This window comes from Rhinolophus hipposideros (genome assembly GCF_964194185.1).
Source record: "Rhinolophus hipposideros genome assembly, chromosome: 2".
Lineage (NCBI taxonomy): Eukaryota > Metazoa > Chordata > Mammalia > Chiroptera > Rhinolophidae > Rhinolophus > Rhinolophus hipposideros.
The window spans coordinates 49,950,209-49,963,136 of NC_138048.1; the positions used below are offsets into that span (position 1 = coordinate 49,950,209).

Below are 12,928 nucleotides of genomic sequence, written 5' to 3' on the forward strand. Positions count from 1 at the left end.
TGTACAGTGATGGATGGTGTGTAAGGTAATTGTCAGAGCACGGGTCTCTGCTTTCTAGTCTGGGAAGCTGGATTATACTCCCAGGGTTGGGGGACATGGAATCCGGGTGAGCAGAGCATGGGGTCTAAATGTGTGTATCCAGCCATCTAAATGGTCTGTCTGATAGCAAAAGAGTCGGAAATCAGCATTTTAAACAATAGTTCATATATGAATTATGTTTATCCTTGGGTACTTGTACAGTCTCTATGTCTTATTAAAGTCATTTGGTTCACTTCCTAAATCATTTGTGTGTTTTTTTATCTTGTAAACTGGTTTCCATGCAGTTTCTTCATCCTCACTGAGGTGGCACATGTTTTCCCCACGGCCTCAGGTCTGATGGCAGAAGCTGGGCTAAAATGGAGGCCGTGTGACATCACAGAGCAATCAAAGTTATATTTAAACTAAGTAAAAGCCTCTCAAATGTGAAATAGATTTTTAAGTGGTTACGGTAGAGCTAATTAAGTAAATTGTCACTAACTGAAAATGAATCGACATTTTAAAGAAAGCAAAAGCACCTAAACAGAAAACAAATCGCTTTTTAAAAAAAGGTCAAATGTTTTGAAATCACATCCGGGGATGTGCAAGGTAGCCATTTGCAAACTAATGGATGAAATGCATTTTTCCTTCCCCAGTTCGTTTGAGAATAACCTATTTTGTTAAAGTAGAAATAAAAAAAATGAAAAGAAATAAAATGAAATTCATGGAAACAGTGCCAGACAACCAGATCACACTTAACTGCTGAAAGCTCAGTTAAAAAAAAAAAATGTGATCGGAAAAATCTGTCATCAATTCCACAGCATTCATGAAAGGCTGTAAGACAGCCTTTCATATATAAAATACAGCCTTCATATATAAAAATGATCCCCAAGCTTCAATTCAGACTCAAAAGGAGACTAATAAAACGTGAAATATGCATAAAAATTATAAAATTGCACTATCCATGGTACACAGTATATGGGACTCTGTGACGAGAACTACTTATCTGTGACCTTGCAGGCTGATGCTCAACATCCCCTTTATTCTAGAGAATTGGGGGATCAGATTGTGGCAAGTCAAGTCAAAATGCACTCTCCTGATTTTTTTCTTGTTATTACAATTTTACCATACGTAATACTAAGGAAATGTAGGCTGTTCTTTCTTCTAGGAAAGGAACATTTAGAGTTCCTTTCAATGCTGCCTTTCAGTGTTTGCAAAAGGTAAAAATACAATTAATTTACTACGGCAATTTCTTTATAGAGATATTCCTCCAGAATTAAATGTATATAGTCAAAATTGGTTATATAAAGTGTTTAAAATCTCTACACCCAATGTTTAGATAAAGTCATTTTTTGGAAACCATTTTTCTTCATTTTAGTGGAAAATGAGCTGACCTTCCAGTTTTGTGAAGTGGTTGTTAGTTAAACCTCATTAATATATTCCTATATACATTTCTCTGAACTAATATCAATATCAACTTGTGGGCTTGATGATACCGTCACTGAAGACTTTGACGGCTTCCATACTTTGCACAACTGCAGGCATTAATTTATCTCAGTGTCAGCGGAAGTGAAGCCAAAAGCTAGCATTCTGTAAAGCTAGAACTCATGCCTGCAGTCCCTGGAATGATTTGGCCTACCTGCTTGCCCCAGGGCAAGCTGTAGAAGAGACAGAGGAATGGATTAAAGTATCCTTTTAAACAGGCCCACTTTATTTAAATCATTTTTCCAAAAGTCCTTCTAAAATCTGAGAAGGCTAGTGTATTATTAATCAAATGTGCAGTTAAAAGTTTAGTGCAGTAAGAGTCGAGTGGACTCGGTTCAGTATTGGCAGGATCTGTAACCGGCGTGTCTGTACTATAATTCTGACTTCCTGGTGGCCTCCTGATTCATTGAGCATCAGCTCCTTAGAGGCCAGAAGATGCACTGCTCCCCTTCTGCCACATTTTTGTTAGGCCTTCTGAGCAAATGCAAAATGGATGGTAGAGGCTTCGGTCCTCCCTACATTTCAAGGTTTTTATTAAGGGGTTTCCACTTCCCCACCAAGTGCCCCTCAAGACAACCTATTTTCTCACCTTGTCTGCATCCCTTCCTCGTCTCTCTACTGCTCCAGCCACCTCTGTTCCAACTTCTTTAAACACCAAGGAAAATATCTTGAGGCCAAATGACTAGATCTTAATCCTGAAAGAACATGGAGTCTCCACTACTTCCCAAGGGAATCATAGATGCTAAAGGCCTTAAGGGTGCAAAGACCTTACTTTATTTGGTTGGTTGGTTGGTTGGTTGGTTGGTTGATTGGTGTGATTGGGGGAGAAAATGGAAATAAGCCAGAGAGGACAGTTTTCCTGGTGATCCGCAGTTTGGAGCATAGCTCCACGTGGGGACTGACTTCTCTGGACTTTATTTCCAGGATTAACAAGAGAGGCCTAGAAGCACAATGAGGCAGGATCCACCTGCCTGGTTGCCACTGCTGTGGAACTGCCCTCATCTGGCTCTGCCTAATTTCCTCCCAATGTGTCTGACTTTATGTGGTTGGAAGAAAGATAGCCACAGGATGAAACTGTACCTGATGGTCTGTGTAGCTTCTTTAAAATCATGGACTAATTAAGGCTGAGAAAACTGAAAAAGTAATGAGGGGATATTCTGGAGATCAAAAAAGGATGAGTTGAATGTAGTTGAGGGTTGGTTTATTACAGTGCCAGTGACAGCAATGAAAGGCCCTGCATCCACAGTGGGTTCCCCATTTCCACCTGGCCTGCTGCTCTCTGACTGGGATAAGGACTCTAGGACTCTAGCCTATTGTCACTTGTCTCTCCTTCTGCCAGCAAGTCACTGTTTCTGTCTTCCTCCTCTGACCAGGTGTTGGACTGGATTGAAAACCACGGGGAGGCCTTTCTCAGCAAACACACAGGGGTTGGGAAGTCCCTGCATCGAGCTCGGGCCCTGCAGAAGAGGCACGATGACTTTGAAGAGGTGGCTCAGGTAAGATGCGGGGTGTGTGTGTGCGTGCGTGCGTGTACACGGGGTGAGGGAGACAGGGCTATGGCTTTGGTGTTTGCTGGGGCATGTCAGGTGGATAGTCCATGGTTTCCGCCTGATGCAAGGAGACCTTTGTCTGCTGTTGGATCAGCAGGTGAGTGGTGAATAGACTCTTAGTTTACGGTCTTCAAAGAAAATGTTTCTGCCAGCATGATGTATAAGAGCCTTGTCCCCGCGGCGGTGATGGCAGGAGGGAATGACATCAGACCCAGCAACAGCCCAGAGCTACCCCGGTGCCTGTCCCTGCAGGTGACGGGAGCTGAGAATCAGCACCAGCTCTGCTTACAAAGCTGTGTACCTTCCAGGACCTGGAGGAAGAGATGGCACCTGTTCACCAAGCATGCACCCACATGTGCCCAGGGAGTGTGCCTGCGTATTATAGCCTGTAATTTACACAATAGTCAACCTTTTAGCTGAGCTGCCCACTTGATCCAAAATGGGCACCGTTCTCTAATTTGCACAAAGAGGCAGGATGAGAGGCCTTCCCTATTTGTCTTACTGCTGGAGTGATCGAAGAGAGTTTCTGCTCTGAGCCTCCGGTCCCCAAAATTTTATCCGGTCTGCCTTGGATTCCTGTTTTGGGGAGTTTACAAATGGATCCTGAAAATATTCATTTTCAAGATGAAATGCTGCTGTCCCGTTCTTTTGTCAGATGTGATCAGTTGCAGTGGAAAATAAAGCACTTAAGAATAAGGCAGGGAAACGGCAGCTGGGAAAAGTATCCGTATGGGGCAGGGTGCTGCTGGAGCAGTGAGGATGACAGCTAAGGTTTCCACATGACCAGACCTGGCTCCGATCCCACTATAGGGGCAATCTTCCATGTGGGGGTCACGCTGGGCAACGTGCAGAGCCCTCACCCTCACCAGGAAGACCGCCAGCGCCAGACAGATACATGCTGTGGGTACAAAAGGAGAGGGATGGCCAAGAACCAAAGGAATCTTCCAGAGGACAGGAAAGCAGTGGAGCATACCACAGCTGTAGGGGAGCTGCAAGTATATGCCAAAAAGTGAGAGGCCTTACAGGAGCTAGAAAGACTGTATCAGCAGTGACCTGAGCCTGGTGAATGTAGGTCGATTAGACCCAACCTATGGAATAAAGCCTCGTAGGAAAACTTTGTGCACTGTTGGTGGGAATGTAAAATGGTGCAGCCACTATGGAAAACAGTGTGGTGGTCCCTCAAAAAATTAAACATGGAATGACCATATGATTCAGCAATCTCACTTCTGGGTATATAGCCAAAAGAATTAAAAGGTGAACTGTGAAAAGGTATTTGTACACCCATGTTCATAGCAGCATTGTTCACAACAGCCAAAAGGTGGAAGCAGCCATGGATGAATGGATAAGCAACATGTGGTTTATACATACAATGGAATATTATTCAGCCTTGAAAACGGATCCTGCAACATGGATGAACCTTAAAGACAGATGCTATGTGAAATAAATCAGTCACAGAAGGACAGATATTGTATGAGTCCACTTACATGAAGTCATAGGATAGCCAAATTCATTGAGGCAGAAAGTCAAATGGTGGTTGCTAAGGGCAAAGGGAGAACGGGATGGGGAGTTCATTATTTAATGGGTACAGTTTTAGTTTTGCAAGATAAGGAGTTCTGCATTTGGATGGTGGTAATGGTTACACAATGTGAATCTTCTTAATGGCACTAAACTTAATGAGTTTTGTTATGTATGTTTTACCACCACCACCACCACCAAACAAAAAGAAGCCACAAGGACCTTCTGCAGAATGAACTGGACTGTATCCACATAATACCGACACAGGCCCAGTGTGCCTTTGGTGGACGAGATATAGTATGGACCTAAAATATCTGGGTGCTAGGCATTCTGGGTGCCTCTTCAGTCTGGTAGGGGACGAAGGAAGGGAGAGGGCCATCTGGATTCCCAGTCTGCTGAGAGTGAGGATTGTGGTACTTGGGACAGTCTGTTGGAATAGAGCTATCCCATAGCTTCAGTGCTCTTGCCTTTTGCCTGTCCTGTGGCTCAGCCCCTCCACACTTGGAGAGGACGTCCCCAGAGCCACCTACAGCCCTGACCCAGACCACCTCTCCTGCTCTCTTCCTGCTGCAGCCTCATAGGCAATGCCAGCCTTGGTTATAGGATCATGAGGGACTGTCATTTCTGAATGTCATTACAACCAATCAAGCCTGGAGGCCACCCTAACTTTAACAGTTCTCCCAATTGTGCTCTGCTTTCTCGTGGATGCCTGATATGTCTTCCACATGGGACAATGCCTTTCATTTAGCACCAGACACATTCATTTAAATTCATACTAGAGAAAGAATGGACACATTTTTTAAAACTTAGGGTTCCGTTATGTATTTTATATCCCACCAATCTTGATTGGTGGACAGTATTAGCTTTGTTTTATAGAAGATAACACCAAGGCCCAGAAAGTTCTTCAGTGTACCCAAGTCATCCAGCTTTTTGGTGGCTCTGCTGGAATTCAAACCCAGGTCTGTCTGACGCCAGAGTCATGTTCTTACCTAACTCTGTGCTGGCCCTCCTTATTGAGGTGTAGGAACTGGGTGTAAAACTCGTTTCTGAGTACCAGTTTGTTCGTGGAAAAAGGACGAAGAGCAAGAGTGAGTGGAGGGGGTGCTGTTGTGGCCATCCCGTTCGTCATACATTATAGCTTCCCTTGGCCCTACCGATGACAGATTGCTTGATAGAATCCAGTTCTCCTTGCTTCCTGATAAGACTGTATCTTTGTGAGAAAAAAGAGAGAGTTCTCCCTTCCAAAAGGCTCATGCTTTTAGGAGGAATCTTTCCTCTGGAAAGGGAAATAGCAGATGTGGAACGCCTACCTGCAAAAGGGAACACCTAAGTGAGGGGCTGTGAGGTCACCACGTGGCTCCATCCATACGACTCTAATGATGGGTCATGTAGTCTGGAAATCAATCCTGTCTGCTCCCTTGTCCCGACTCTGGGGTAGGGAGTGGGCAGTGGTGCTGCCTAGCTTCCGGGAATTGGTAGTCCACTTAAGGAAACCAACTCCAACCACGGTGAAAGCATATGGACTGTCGGTAGCCGCCTGCCTCCTCCCAGTATTGTTCTGTGCAGGGAGATCGTCACCTCAGATGGTGAGAAAGGGGATGATCCAGTCAGAAAAGAGCGTCTCTTTCTCTCTTGCTTCTGTTCTCAACTAGGTGAGGGCCACGAGGAGGAGAGGAGTGGATTTCATCAGGACTTGGATAATTCTTGACTGAGTCAGAGATCCGTGATGCGAAGTGAAAGTGTAGAAACTTGTTGCTTGTTGTTTTGGGAGTGTTGGTTATGAGATATGGTCAGGAAGGTTGTCACACCTGGTGTGAAATAGAGGGTCAGGGGGGTGGTCGCTTATCAGGAATACTATAGAGGGTCATGATTTAGTGAAGGAACCTCTTTCAACTTTGTGAGTTCATGATTCTTTGACCCAAGGTTGATATGAGAAGGGGGTTCTGAGCTCCCATTCTCTGTATTCAGGTTTAAAAAATTGTCTCGAGTCAAACCAGGAAGAGAGCGGTTGTATCTGTTACAACTCCTGGAAATTTGTCCTCTACGGGGAGGAGCCAGCCCTCAAGCAGAGAAAATGGCTCTCCACAGGGAGAGGTCAAGCGGCAGAGTAACGCCCCTGAACAAATACGTCTCCACTCTTCAGATAGTGGGGACATCTGTGATTCTCAACCTTCGTTACTCTTCAGGGTAACGACATGTAAGGCAGTTATTAAAATACATATAGATGATAACTGAAGACGTACTGTCACAATCCATTATTTCTCATTAAACTTTAGCTTACATTTTGGGTTTATTAGCTCTTGAACAGGTCTTAAACAGACTCTTGACCTCTCCTTTGAATGAAGCATTTCTGAGTCCCCCGTTCATCCTGCAGATGGCACTCTTTGAATAGCCTGCATGGAAGCTGAGATGAAGGAAGAGCCACAGTCATGACAGCCTGACCGAGGAGGTTCCCGGCAGGCAGGTGGTGAGGGTCGGGCTCAGGGGATGCCCCAGGGGTCTGTCTCTATAGGGTTTCCTAGTCCGCGCTGCTGACATTCTCTGTGCTCAATAGAAGACCTGGGTCCTAGCGGGAACCCCTCTGGGTCCCGGTATATACTTCACTCAGGTTGCCTATAACCTCGTCAAATGACGCAGGCCATAGAGTACATCAGATTTTAAAAGACACTAGAATTGTACATATTTTTGGCATGTTAGGTGTCAGCAGGAGTATAAAAAAGTATAAGATGGAGTTGCTGCCCATAATAACATAACTGTCAGGGGATAGAGATGCCCATATCTGCCCAGGAAGTAGAATGGGGTACGGTACTGTTATTTTGTCCTGAGATGCTTGCTGTTCTTCAGTAGGAGAGTTCTCAAGTGCCTGTGGTTTAGATAGCAGCTGTGCCTGCTGTCAGTGGTCTGCTTTATAACCTCATTATCTGAAATGCCAGACTCTCTGTAAGCTAGCTTAGTCAAAGATTAACAAGCATTTACATTCAAATATATATCATTGAAAATCTCAAAGCACGAAATCACATTCAAGCAGTTAAGCATATTAAGTAGCATTAGTGTAACATTTTTTTAAAAAAACAGACCATTTAAAGAAAGACCATTTAAGAAATATAAAAACATAGTCACAATTAAATATTTCATTCAATACTCTCTGGTTAGTTATTTCTCTATCTGACCCTTGCTTTTTTCCTCAAACTTGAATAGAATACACTTAAAAAATATTCCTTCTGAATCTTGGGGTCAAAATAGGCAAAAATGGAAGGAAAACATTTTAGTGGACCTATCAGGATCTTACCCATCAAAGATATTCAAAGCAGAATCAGCTAACTTACAAGAGTACAAAGGGCAAATAGAATAGGGTAATCCATGGAGGTGGAAAGCCTATGCCCTCACAGTTGGACGGTAGCACTCATCACTTTTCATGTCCCATCAAGTCTCTGTGTTGGGCACCATGGGAAATTAAAGGGATGTGCAGTTTCTGTCTTGACCCCACAGTCTAATGAAAAACACACAGCAAACATATTCTAACCCTCTAAGAAGTCTCATAGTAAGACGGAAGACGTAACCTTTACTCTTTTAGTGTTTTCAAGGAGCATTTGTAGTGAAACCAAGATAAACCATTAGTTCATTTGGCAATCCAATAAATACACCTGCCTTGGGGGTGATATAGTGACCTTTCAGTCAGTTACATCTTTCTTTTCATGCTCGAGACCAATTATAGCAGCTGCAAATGCAAGCAGAAGGAAAGGAGCCTAAATAGATGCTTTTTCACGCTTCAGCCTCTTAGGGAGGATGAAAGGTTCTTAGACAAGATGGAAAAAAAAAATAGGAAGAAAGCCAGGAAAATGGAGAGACATTAATGTCATAAAGTAGGCAAGTGGAAGAATGTGAAATAGCAGAAAAACGAAAGGCAGTTTTAGCCTTTGGATCTTGCATGTTGGGGTGGATTCAGGACACTCCCACCACAGAACATTGGGGAGAAGTTGCTGGCACGAGCTGATGGGAGGGGTGTTGTGCCCACATCAGGAAGAAGAAGGATGTTTCATGTCATGGATAACTCCGAACCAGGGGTTTTGAAGGTCACTGTGTATACACTTGTCGTGGAAAATTGAGAGGGTGTTGGAGCCAATATCCAAGATATTATAGAAAGCCTGCCAAGAACCTCTTATCGAGACCATGAATTGTCCATCCACTTTTGCTGCTTCCTGTGTGAAGAAATGGGGACTGCATTCCTAATAACTTTCAAGTTCTGGGTAGCGAACTGAAAGATTCAAAAGCACAGGTGGTGTTTCTACCTTTTCAATGTGATGGCAGTGACTGGAAAAGAAGGGAGGCTTTGGGAAACAAATGGCTGCCTATGTAGATGATGTTTTTACAAGTTTTCTGGACTGTATCTCACAGAGCCAGGGTAATGGACTTCTGACAAGGGGTAGACTGCATCTTGCAAAGATTGGGAAGGATGTGTTTTGGCAGAAAACCTTGTTGGTCTATCTAGAAGGATTTGAGAGAATTTTAAAGTGGAAGGAGGAAATTATTCCAGTAAGACCAAAACCAGATATGTGAGATACCACATAGGTGACTTAGAAAGAAGTACCTGTGAAGAAAAGGCTCTTAGGTCACCTGAGGTTAAAAAAACAAAATTAAGAATACAGATTGCAAACAATATTTATAGCCTCCCTTATCTATATATTAACAAAAGACATGTGCAACAAGTAAAGTTCTTAGACTTTAACACAAGAAGATAAATGTGATAAATATTTCTGAGACTTTAAGATATTGAGCTTGTAAATAGGAAATGGCGATGGAAGAGGAGTTTTTTGTTTAAAGGGCTCGTTCTAATAGGAAGATATATTGGAAAAGTTCACAGCTATGTGAGATCTACAAATCTGAGGGTAGTAAACAATATGGAGGAATAATAGAGATGAAAGGAGAGAAAAAAGAAGCCATGATTGTTCCTAGAGAGGACCATAGTCGCTCCAGCAGATGAAGTGTAGGGAAAATGCTGTTCTGACATGATTTCAAATCTAGCTCAAAGAAAACTATGGTGGTGATGAGAGTTCTCAGATATCCTAGCATCTCCTATAAATTTTGTGACACAATAAATAACACATCAATAAGTTGATGAAAGCAAAGGATTCTACGTGGTAGAGAGCGAATCATTGTAGAAAAGCTCAAAAGAGTATAGTTTGTGTCTAGACTCAAGAATTTTGACCTTTAAATGGAAGGGTTTAGACTTTACTCTTAGAGCGAAGAGGAATATTGAAGCCTCCCAAGTAATGAGGTAAAATATAACCTCTCTACCAGAGTGATGAGAATTTCTCTATATGTTGGCTGTTTAGATCACATATGGAATATTGTGCCTAATTCTAGAAAATATATTTTCAAAAGGATATTGACAAACTAGACTGTGATTGTTGGAAGGTTGCCAGGATAGTGAAGTTGAAGAACACTGGATATGTTCAGTTTTGAGTTAATAACTTTTTATGGAAGGCAGGGGTTGGATTTGATAGTTGAAGGCTTCCTGTAGAAGAGATAAAGGTAGAAGGTATAATGAAGCCAATTTTGGCTTAATTCAAGTAACATTTCTAACCCACAGTTGCTTTTTCATTAGCTGTCCAAAACCAGAATGAAATGTCTCAATACATAGCATGCTTCTTATCATGGGGCGTTTTCCAGTAGAGGCAGCCCTTTTTTCCTTAGAATACAAACATCTGCAAGTTTTTTTCACATTAAAAACAAACAAACAAATAAAACAAAAAAACAAGACTAACTTTCCTAGACCCTACCTTGCTCTGTTTTTCCTTCCCTTCGTAGACCAAGTTCTTGAGAGAAGTTCTAAATTTGCATCTCTACTACCTCACCTCCTAGACGCCCTTGACCCTTGCTATTGGGCTTCTGTTGACTCTGGCCAACTGCGGTTAATCTTACCCAAGTTTCCACCTGATGTTTTTGTGGCTAAATCCAAAGGACACTTTTCAGATATTAATTGGTCTTTCTGAAGCACTTGACCATGTCAACCACTTTTTTTTTAGGTTCTCTTCTCCCAAGCCTTCCCTAACACCATGCTCTCTTGGTTTCCTTATGTCTCTCTGGCTGGTCATTCCTTAAACTCTTCTCCCTTTTCTCCAGGATTTGTTCCTCAGACCTTCTCTTCTCACTTTACACTTCCTGAATGATTTTATATTCTTTCCCAGGCTCCAGTTTTACCCCTGTTCTGATGGCTCCCAACTCCATCTCATCTTTGATCTCACACCTGAGCTCCCTGTTCATAAACCCATTGGCTTTCTGGACACTCGACTTAGATTTCTCAGAGGATTCTCCAAGCCAGTGTGTCCAAAATATATTTCATCTTCTTCCACCCTTTCCCATCGTGCTCTTCCTCCTGTGTCCCCATGCCAGTCAAGGGCACCAACCACTTCGTTGCTCAGGCTGGAAACCTGGGACTCTTGACTCCCCTCTTGTTGTTATCACCCCTCAATGAGTCCATCACAAAGTCCCACTGATTCTACCTCTTTAATTACCCCTTTCCTTCTATTTCTATTGCCACTGCCCTAGATCAGAGTCTCATGATCTCTTGCTTGGATTATTGCAATCGCCCTCTATTTCCCCTGACCCTAGTCATGTTCTCACATTGCCACTAGAATGGTTTCCCTACAACGCACATCTCATCATGTTACTCCATTGGTTAGGGAACCCATAGATGGCTTCTCATTGGTAAAAGTTCAAACTCTTGATATTATAAACCTTTTATGACCTCCAGCTGCCTTCTCCAGTTTTACCTTTTACCTTCTCTGCTTCTATACCCCAGTCCTCTGTCCTGGAGTTTACCTGAGCATGCCACGCTCTCCAGTGTCAATGCTGTCCCCTCTTTCATCCTTCCCACCTCTTTAACTCTGACCACCCCTGACCAACTTCTGTTTATCTTTGAACATTCATCTCAAGTATCGTCTCTTCCAGGAAACCTTCAGTGACCTTTATGGTTTGGACTGAATGCCCCGTTTCTGGGCATTCACTTATTCTGGTCAGATCCCTACCATGTAATTATCAATCAGTATCATCACTTTTATGGTAGTCTTACTCCCTAGCTAGACTGTTATCTTCCTTAGAGCAGGAATTTCGTTTGTTTAGTCTTTTTATCCCAATGCCTTGCACAGCAAGCATCACATGCATTTGGTACTTGAAAAATAAAGAAATGAGTGGTGCAGAGGAGATTCCTTTGTTGGGTGTATATCAGGCCACTTCATCTCTGAGGTCGCTTCCAACTCCAAGAATCATAAATGGGTTAGATGAGTATTCTCAGTTCTGATTTCCCATCTATTGGGACAGATGGTGTAGTGAAGAAAAGCGTAGCCTTTGCAATGATGGGTTAGATGAGTATTCATAAGAACACAGGCCCCAGGATCCTATATCCTGGGACCTAATTCAGAGCCATCCTGATAGAATTAATGAGACTGCACTGTACTGGAGTCAGCCTACACAGCCCCCGCCCAGGATCTAGCACTTGGGAAGAAGCATCTTTTGAGTCAAATTTTGAGTGAGTTCTTTGGAATCTTTTGTATTTTCTTTTTAATTGGAAAAAAAAAACACAACAACTGAAAAATTACTTTAGGTGAAGCCATAGGAAACCAGTTTTGTTAAGAGAACATGGTAATCCTGACTCTGTCCATTTCCCTAGCCCTACTAAGTGCCTGATTTTTCCAGCTGGGATAGTTACCAACACACCGTGCTTGAATACTATGGGAGGGTTCTATCCTTTCCCTTTGTCAGGTGAAATGGGACAAAATTCTTTTTCCCTTTCAAAAACTCTCTTTGGTTAGAGGTGAATAAGATTGGCCCTTTTAAAAAAGATCTTAAAGGCAACAAAACAAAAATAAATTAGACAAAAGAAGGATACTCACTTCACATTTGGTATATTGATTTTGAGTACAGGGCAACTCATCTGGTCATATTTTTTATTCAGTATATCATGTTCACTGATAGACATTTTCTTCTTCTCCCTGTTGAGGAGACCCTAATAATAGTAATAATGATAATTTAACAATAGCATTTACTGAGTACTTTCTCTGTGCCATACACTGTTCTAATTATTTTTCGTATGCTAACTCAGTCCTCCTAACACCCCATGAGTTAGGTATTTTTAATTCCCATTTATACTTAAGGAATCTCAGGCAAAGAGGTTAAATAAGTAGCTCAAGTTGGCGGAGCTGGTAAGTGGTGGAGTTGGGATTCAAACCACAGTAGTCTGGTTCCAGAGTCTAGGCTCTCAGCTATTGCCAGAGAGCCCCTTGATTCATAAGAACTTTAGCTGTCTCTAGGATCAGTCCGGATGGGTCCCCAGTTCCAACCAGAACCAGTTCCTAGTCCTCTAT

General features: G+C 42.6%; 1 protein-coding gene across 24 annotated transcripts in view; it reads left to right on the plus strand.

The window, feature by feature from the left end:
• Positions 1 to 12,928, plus strand: part of KALRN (kalirin RhoGEF kinase) — a 621,535-nt gene that overhangs the window by 289,749 nt on the left and 318,858 nt on the right. For all 24 annotated transcript variants that reach the window (XM_081025698.1, XM_081025722.1, XM_081025696.1 and 21 more), the window contains exon 10: positions 2,874 to 2,996. In XM_081025698.1, the coding sequence (XP_080881824.1) occupies positions 2,874 to 2,996 (123 nt within the window). The remainder of the gene's footprint in view (positions 1 to 2,873; positions 2,997 to 12,928) is intronic.